The sequence below is a fragment of the Haliotis asinina genome, chromosome 13 (genome assembly GCF_037392515.1).
Source record: "Haliotis asinina isolate JCU_RB_2024 chromosome 13, JCU_Hal_asi_v2, whole genome shotgun sequence".
NCBI classification, from domain to species: domain Eukaryota; kingdom Metazoa; phylum Mollusca; class Gastropoda; order Lepetellida; family Haliotidae; genus Haliotis; species Haliotis asinina.
Genome location: NC_090292.1, coordinates 38,955,800 through 38,965,585, shown reverse-complemented (window position 1 = coordinate 38,965,585; position 9,786 = coordinate 38,955,800). Strand labels below are relative to the sequence as shown.

Sequence of the window (9,786 nt, the reverse complement as noted above, 5' to 3'; positions counted from 1 at the left end):
GGTCCAGACTCGATTATTTACAGACCCCTGCCATATAGCTGGAATATTGCGGAGTGCGGTTTAAGATTAAACACCTTCACTGTTCAGTCTCTCTAGGAATATATCTGCTTGATAACTGATGAGAAAACTTACAATTGTTCTCCTTCGTCAGCCAATCTCACGGAGATTTCTGCCCCACTTGATAACGGTGCAGGCAGACAAGTCCAAAATGGATTGGGCTAGTGTCAACAGCAAAAAGAGTATACTTATTTCTTCAACGAATATCCACTTTGAATGCTCAGTTTAGCACCCAAAATGATGGGGCTCGTTATTTTATTTCAATCACGACAACGTAGTTTATTCTCAACATATCGCAAATACAATATACCTGATTGGTCCAGCGTGTCTGAGCACGCATCCCGATGTTGCTGACCCCAGAGTCAAGATGGCAGAGTAACTAGGGCGATGGAAAATACGAGAATCCGCTTCTACAGGCAACACTCACAGATTGACAGTTCTCCAGGCGGAATTCGTTGCAATCAACTGAACAGAATTAAACAAATAGACTGGACCCAGAATCACGTCAAGTGGAACTATACACATCATGATGAATTCAAAAAACACACATGTTCATTTGGTTTTCCGATATGACTGATGGAGTTGATCAGAAAATGGGAAGTTGCAACTATTGAAGCAGTGTAAAGTATAGCAGTGTTTTGTTTTGTTCTTGCTCCAGGACAATCCCAAACTGACCAAGCAAGAAACCGGCCCCATCAGAATTACCCTTCCTTACATTGCAAGACCTCCCTTCATATTAGCAGACTCATAAACAACAAGCAGGCATCGACACCACCTTCTCTGGCTCTCCAACCCTCAGGACCATCCTCCAAGCCAATGACCGTAACCCACCCACTAGTATGCAGCCCCAAAAGGAGTGATTTACAAGATGAACAGAACAGAACAGAAATTTTATTCTCAAAAATCACATAAGGTGACATAGAGAACATACAGCAGTTTCATGTATACTAAAACATAGAGCAAAGTCCAGTTTTGATGAATCTGGCAATTTATGAATTAAGCGGTAAACAGTCACATTTCATTAGATACACAAAGTTTTCAATGGTGGGGTGTTTACAGAAATATTGAGGAAGAAATTTATGTTTGAGGGCTTTGAGTGCTGAGCAGTATAATAGGAAGTGAAGTTCATCACAGTCAGATGATGCACAAAGTCGGCAGGTTCTATCACATCGTTCGATGCCGTACCAACGTCCAGTTTCAATGGACATTCTAAATTTAGATATCCATCGTCTATAGTGATGAGGTAGCTGTAACAAATAAGGTTCTAAAAATAGAAACCCTTCGATGAGTCGACAGCAGAGCCCTACCATAACTGCTTGAACTGTCCCGTATCCTGAAGGATGCGTTTGACACTTGATATCAATAAAAAATTAAAATCAGCATTTGAAGTATATAGATTGTACCTGAAATGATAAAAAATGGCATTTAATTTGCCAGTACAACATAACATTTTTGCCCAGTTTGATATCATTCTAACTCTAACGGATATACTGATGGGGTATCTACCTAATTCACCGTATACCGTAAATCTGGAGTTGATTGTTTCACATTCAAAATATATTTACAGAATTTAAGATGGACACTTTCGAAGATGGTAACTGTTTCAAATCCCCACACTTTGGCGCCATAGAGAAGGATTGGTTTCACAAGATTATCAAACAATTTCAGTTGTTCAATCAGTTTATAACCATGTGAGTTTGTTGAAAGGTCAGACCATTGATTCTCTCACTAAGTTAACTCCAGCATTCTTAAGTAAACTCGTCTATATTGCGAGGGACAAATTCGCCCATTTCTACATAATCGGGTAAATAACTTGTTCGTGGATTCAGGTCCCCAGCAACACAGACATATCTGATTTGGCTACACATAGTGATGATGTACCGTTCAAGCTCCGGAGAGTGTTCTTTGGTATGTATATACATCCAAGTATCTTACAGCAAAGTAAGATGTCATTAGTTTGTGGTACTATCTTAACACGGTTGCTTAACCGTTTATTGACTGCTATCATAATACCACCAGAGACACGTTTTCTCCCATCATTCGGCCTATTATTAGTGTGCACGTCAACCACTTCGATGCCCACATTATCTAAATAACAAATTTGGGTCTCAGTAAAACACCAAATATCAAAAGCAGATACATGTTCGCAGAAATCCGGATTTAAAAGTCTAGTACGTATGCAACAGACATTAAGGGACGTGATTTTGAGCTTACATTGGTGTGCTGTGTGTTCGGGATTGTCCTAGGCGGAGCTCTCCATCGGCGTCATGACTGCTGGTTTTCTGGGTCTGGTGTCGGTCCTTTGTTGCCATAATTCTTGCACCTTGTGTGACCTGGTTAGGGTGGTACATTTGGAGCTGGGCACAGCTTTACCTGGGGTATAGAGTCGTCCGTTAATGTACAAACTGTCGACTGTTAGCACAGCTCTGTTGCTTGCCTGATAAGCGGCCCTTCAAACTGGGTACAATACCTTTCTGCGCTCCTCTATTCCCTTGGGGAATTGTTCATTAACATAGTATCTAGTACCTTTCAGGTGCTCAAATGACGCCTGTCTCACCGATGTACGGTCTCTGTAATCTGTGAAATTGGCCTCAATTGGTCTTCGTCTGTTCTTACGCTCAACGTCATTACGAGTGGGTCCCATCCTGTGGACTCTGACTAGATCAACATTCTTGTCTATCTTTAATTTATCGGAGATAAAATCAGACACTACCATCTTACAATATTCGTTTGTTTCTTCATTCAGTCCTATGAAAACAAGGTTGTCTCTCATCGATCTTGCCTGGATATCGAGGATGCTCTCCTTCAGTGTGTTGATGTCCATCTCACTACTCCCTTTACCGATCTCGCTTATCTTTTTGTTCAGCTCCTCAATCCTCTGATTCTGTCCATCCAGTCCTCTCTCCATTTCGCTGAACTTCTCTTCCTGGTACGTTGCTGCTAGTTCTACATTACCAGTAGTCTCTCTCATTGCTTGCATCTCCTTTTCTATCGTATCAACTCTCCTAGTGATTCCACTAATGTTGCCCTCTATCTCTTCCAGTTTACCGAGGAATTTATCGTCCATCTGTCTGATTGCAAGGAAGAGCTGGTCTTCCTAGGGAGGCTGTGCGGTAATGGCTGGGGATGCCAGTGGTACCGCCGCGGGGGCTGGGGGGTAGTATTGGGGCGGTAGTAAACTGTCCTAAAGGAAATCCAGTGTTGTACATACCCGACACAGAGTAACCTTGTTGAGACGCTATTGCTCCTATTTGTTCCAGTGTCTGTAAGATACTTTCTTCTGTATCAATATTTAACGTTTTAGGACATTTTTCTTCATTAGGAGGGTTGTTTGAATTTTTCTTTCGGTTGCCGCCACTCTTGTGCTTACCACCTTTGTTAGTCATACGACACTGCGCTTGGGGTCAAATTAGTGGGTGGTCAGGAGCACACGAAAACCACGTCCTACCCCTTTGACGGTACCATGGGGTGATAAACTGTGAATGTGGAGATTCATATATAGGTGAAACCTCCCGCCCTGTTGACACCCGCATAAAAGAACACAAATCCTCTGCAGCCTAGGCAGACAACATATCAGCCCTCTCAGACCATGAATAAAAATTCCCCAGTCATTGCATCAAGTTCGACGAATTCGAAGTCCTGTCAACCAAGAAACATGACTTCACAAAAAGGAAACCGTTAGAAGCCATCGAAATCCGCCGACAAAAACATTCGATCGATAGAGACGAAGGATACTGCATACCATCGACCTATGAACAACTAATCAAACCATCGAAGCATTGTGTCTGTTTTGTTACTACACATCCCACTCATTGGCTTCATCACTATTCTCTTTGTTGTTTCAGTTCCCTACTGGCCTCCTCCTGTCATGTACTTGTTTACTCTATCACATGCTGTTGTTAATGTTAATCCGCTGTTATATGTCTATAAGTGTCTCACTGTTTGGTTGAATTCACATTTAGCCTAAAAACGATGTAAGAATCTACATCGAAACGTCGCTCAACGTAATAAACAGGAAGTTGTAATCCATGAAGCTGTATGTTTCATTTTTTACTCTAGAATGCCCATTGAACGAGCATCAAGTTCAAGTACTTAATACATTCAAGGGTGTTTTGTCATTGCATTACATACTAGTATCACAGAAACATGGGGTCATAATTATTTTCTTGGCAAGAGAAGAAAAATGTGACATACAGCTGTGGGCCGTAGGAATGATCGAAAAGACGATATGGTGAAATGATTTTTCAGTTAACAAATCGATGAACTGTTAAATTATTCAAAACATCTGTTGCTGAAACAAAACACGCTGACTGCTAAATGGAAATTTCTAATCGTTGTCAATTGACTACACACGTTCTAATCCAGTTAATAATACAACCTCTTATACAAAATATAGCACTTAAAACTGGAATATTCCCTTCCCTTTTATCGACTATATAGTGTCGCATGATCAATATGTAATTAGTTTCTCCGTCATAAGAGCTAGGAGTAACTAATTCAATAAATAAGCTTAAAACACTTCATATAGGTTTGATCAATTGAAAAAAAATAAAACGTATTGATGCTATGGACAATCTGAAGGACTGTAAAGCTAGTAGTCATGTGTCGTAACTCCAAAAATGAATAAATGTTGTAAAACTCAACTGTTACCATTTGTGTATGTGTTGTTTAAGAATATTCTGAAAACAATGGCAATTTCCCTATAACATAGACTAAAGGGCTGGTTCCACCACTACACAAGAAAGGCAAGCAGACTAATTATTATAGAAACAAGATGTGTCATGGGAAAGTTCTGTACGTTACAAGAAGTTCATGGTTTTTTTTTTTTTGTTTTTGGTTTTGTTGTTGTTGTTGTTGTTTGGTTTTGGTTTTGTTTTTTGTATTTTCCCTTTTGTTGTAGTTTTGTTGTTGTTGTTGATGATATCAGAAAGGTATTTGATTCCATTAATTGTAAATTATTCTCCTTCTCAGTTTGAAATACAGGTATTCATGATGAAAGATTTACACTATTATTGAGCATGGATTCTAAGATTAAATCTGCTGTTAAACTTTCAAACAGTTTGGTCAATGGATACTGAAGTTCTTGTTCAGAAAGCATCAAAGGCCTTAGATTATGTTAAATATTTACAATGTGGGTTTAAGAATATTTTCTCTTTGGTTTCGTTCAAGATATTTGATTCTCATAGTCATCCTAACTCTATTCTGGTGAATTGTGGGATTCACTGGAGAAGTGAATACGTTAATCCTGTTGTGTGAAGTTTTGTAAACATGATGTTGGTGTATGTAGTGTAATGTTGTTACACTTGGTGAATAGGGCAAATATGGCGTGTTTTGATTGCCATAAAAAGCGGTTTCAGTCTTGGTTAAAGCTGCTATCAATGCCTTATATATATCCATAAGCAAAGCTATCTACTTTGTAAATCTACAGATGAAATCGTCTTCCATTCTAGCATAATGTTTTTTCACCTTCAAAGTAGTAAAGTAGATACAACTGTATGTATCGAATGTGTCAATGTTATTGTGATTCACTTCGTATAATTGCAATCACTATACTGCCTTTTCAACAGCAGTGGAGACTCATTCGATGTAAAAGCGAGACTTATTTTCTGGAGATGATATATAGTATTTATTCAAATATAGTTTTGCTTGAGAATTCTGCTCACCTGCATAGTACTGCCATCATCAGTACCTCCTGTGTTTACGAAGGACTTGTACGTTGTAACACTGGGTTGTACAGCAGCATGTTACAGATGGGGTGACGGTAACAACGTTACGTACATAAAGACCCTCCTTCTACGACGTGAACAGCTACAAGTGTTTCGGTATACAAGACGCCATCTAAACCTGTGTGTCGCAGAAACTGTAATTCGCCACATGATGAAGATGCTGACATTGCCCTACACAGTATCTGGAGGAACAGTATGAGGAACACCCAATGGAACATGGTGATTCTTCAAGACTGAAGCAACGGCTGTTACAGGAACAACCTTCCAATCGACGGTGTATTGATCTGTATATTACAGTGACATCACTGACAAAGCAATAACAGTATACACAAGATCGGAGACATGGTAGGATCCACAAGCTGCTTTAATATATTACTTTATATAAATAGAAGTTCGTATTTCAAGAGTGTGAGAGCAAATCTTCTCTCATTGTGCATAACAGACGGACAATTCTGACCAACGTCAGTTCAGTGCCCCTCGGTGGTAAGGCCTCTAGGAGATGACAGACATAGAAAGGCATTATGTTATCCAAAGCCCAGTCACACTTGATAAACGTATCATAGGCAGAGTGCTATTTGGAGATGAACACTGTAAATACACATTTGTCGGGCTGCATGGCTGTAGTGTTAATGATTATTTTCTTTGTTCTCCTGACCTCTTTACCAACATAAGTATGCTGGATACAGCTGACCGATTAGACACCTTTCATCTACCTTTGGACCTCAGGTGACAGTTTCCGAAAATGAACATGACCAAAGGAAAATCCACATCGAATATCTCCTCGTATGAGAAATACGTTTGGTATGAGTCTCTATGTAACACTTTCTTTACGACATCTCAAGAAGAGAACTAAACCTGGTTATCAAATTGGTCTTTGACAAACTTGATAGAATGTAGAACATTTTATTGATGATGCTGTAAATATATCGATTCTGCAAGCGGTATGAAAAATAACGTGTATCAATCGCACCGCCGCTAAACAGTACACCTCTTTTTACGAACTGTAGGAAACCAAAAGAAAAAAAATTTTTTTGTAGAAAGCTGTTGTGCATGGGACACGAGGAAAGAAATGCTGACATCTCAAAGTCTGACGTCATTTTGTAAACAAAATAGATGTTTAAAAAGTCGACAAAAATTAAAGAAATTTATATGTGATAGGGGAATGGTTAAATCATTTGAAAAATGTATTTCAAGCTGAATTTCTATTTAATGATCCTTTTAATAGTTGTTCTTTGCAGGATGATACAAGACGGGGTGAGTTTTTCAGATGTCAAATATCACTTGTACAACACTTAGCCAGAGAAATGTCTATCGTCCTCAACATCCAAGAAATTAAGATCATCAACATAATGGTAAGGTAAGGAAAACGGTTTTCGAAAGATGCAAGAGAATGTGCCCTGTGTATAATTTTGGTATGGAAATCTTCATTTTGTACGGGCAGGTCCTTTTCATGGAAAGTTGTGTAAGAATTATGTAACTGAAGATTATCAGGTAAGCCACCTTCATTAACTTTTAAAATGCGTCTTTCTTCAAATGACCGGCATGACATTGTGGTAATAAAGGTGTCATATCATATAAATTATGCTAGTATTAAACGTAAACTTTTGATATACAGTCTTTGACATCCGACGTAATTCACGATTTGTAACGTAATATTTAGTACATGTATGACTCCAAGGTCTATGGACGGAACTTCTTTTTACAATAGACATATGTTGACTTCCATTGCACGTGTACAGTCAGGCCGCGTTAGTCCGGACCCCGACAATCCGATTCCCGCGATATCCGAACAATAGCTAGCTGTAACCAATCTTGTTTACTATGTAAACTCATTACCTGTTGATTCAGTAATCCGGTGCTTCACTCTCCGTATCCGAACGTTAATCAACGGTAACAGATTAGCTAATTACACATAGTTTTGCTTCATTAATCCATTTGTATTTCCATTTGCTTTGTGCTAGTTGTGCAACTCTCCTTCATTAGACGTTTATCCAGCCGATACGAGTATGCATTCCCTCTATGATCAATTCCCTGAATCTGCTTTCATCATTGGGGATTGAATAGGTACCACACAGTCTGGGCTGATACAACAACAAATACTAAAGGTGAGTTCTAATCATGCATTTTTAATGACGGTTACAGCACGTATTCACATCCTGGCACAGGAATCTATTCAACTCTTGATTTGTCAGATATGAACTCAGACCTTCTGCATGAAACTGAACGTTCAGTTCACGATGGTATGTGGAAATGACCATTCCCTTCTGTGAATGAGATTTTGTTTACAATGCTACATATAAATTGGTTTATATTTTTTTCCAGTCTTGTCATTTAATTTATATTCCACTTATATTCTAACAAGTTACAAAAGTTCAAGAAGTAATTTCATTTCCACTAAAATTTAATCTGGAGAGGTACCTGGGCATTGTTTGGTGATTAAAAACAGAAACATATGTAGTTGGTGCAATCCAACCTCATGACAGAATGTGAATGTGTACAGATGTACAGACGTGTAATTGTTGAGAGGATTGTTGGGACACAAATGCATGTTTGGGAATATTTGAGGTTATCTTTCAATGCTGAAGGTATCCCGAGTATGACTTATTTTGTTATGTATACTTTTTATCATCCTTCTGGTTGTTAACTAGGGATTCTAGACATATTGTTTGCAATTCATTGCAGAAATACAGCAATTCTGAATTCATGTTTTCATTTGAATTATGATACAGCCAATTATATATGATTCTAACCTAGCAGTAACTGTGCCTTATAATTCTGCTGGAAGCAATTAATTTGTTTGACGTAAGAGGCGACTAACGGGATCGGGTGGTCGGACTAGCTGGCTTGGTTGACACATGTCATCGTTTCCCAATTGCGCAGATCGATGCTCATGTTGTTGATCACTGGACTGTCTGGTCCAGACTCGATTATTTACAGTCCGTCGCCATATAGCTGGAATATTGCTAAGTGCGACGTAAAACTAAACTCACTCACTCACTCACTAATTTGTTTGAGAAAATACTTCAATGATGCCTTTTGTCAAAAAATACGTAGTAAAGTAATTTTTTTATTACTGAACCTCATCATTTAATGAACGTTGGTCTAATGTTAAAGGAAGACGCCAGCGTAAATGTATAATTCATGGATTTGTACAGTATTTTGCTGAAAGTTTCTATCCGACCCTTGACATATTGACTTCAATATTCTCAAGATTATGTTGGCACATTTGCCAACAGTACATCCAAATGCCACAACTGTAATGATGAAAATAAGGAATGAAGATGACAAAAATGCATTATATTTAATTAACATATCTCAAAGTGTGGGCCTTTTTCGGAGCTGTAGTTCTTTATTTCTGTAATCATATGTGATGCTTCTGTCTTGACACGAGATTGTTTATAGTTTAACAACACAACGTTTAAACTAAACATTTTTGGAATGTTCGTGATGTTATAAAACATTTCTTTGTTGAACTGAACAACATAGATGACTAGTGTATCCCATGTCCTCTACAATTGCTTAAACACACTTACTGCAAACAACTCACGCCAGGAAGCCATGGAACAATGCTTAATATCATGTCCGTCGCCCTTCACAATCTAAAAAAATTGAAAGTGTGTAAACGGGAAAACAAGGCGTACATTTAAACACAGTAAACGCAGGTTTGGGCACAGTTCTGTATCCAAAATCAGTCCACGTACGCTAACGTCTATTATATATTGGTTTTCAATATGATCCACAATATCAAAGGTCAGGATGTTAAATGATGCATTCATCTTCGTAAAGAAACATACCAGTCCATCATTAATAAAGCAGATGTTGCACATAAACTCGGTTACAACTGTGGAAATAACCTCCATAAAAAAGAGGAAACGAAAACTAACACCTTTCCCTATCCTCTCCTGATTGTAATTCGACTTATCGGATGTTTTCAGAGGATCTAATGCAAAAGACGTGAGAAGCACAAGAAGGTATTGACAAATCACATGAAACTAAACTGTAA

General features: G+C 38.5%; 1 protein-coding gene across 1 annotated transcript in view; it reads right to left on the bottom strand.

Annotated features, from left to right (window-relative positions):
• Window positions 1–948: 948 nt before the first annotated feature.
• LOC137260180 (atrial natriuretic peptide receptor 1-like) overlaps window positions 949–9,786 on the bottom strand; it is a 52,221-nt gene continuing 43,383 nt past the window's right edge. The window contains exon 8 of the mRNA XM_067797876.1: window positions 949–1,304. Coding sequence (XP_067653977.1) covers window positions 1,288–1,304 — 17 coding nt within the window. The 3' untranslated portion in view covers window positions 949–1,287. The remainder of the gene's footprint in view (window positions 1,305–9,786) is intronic.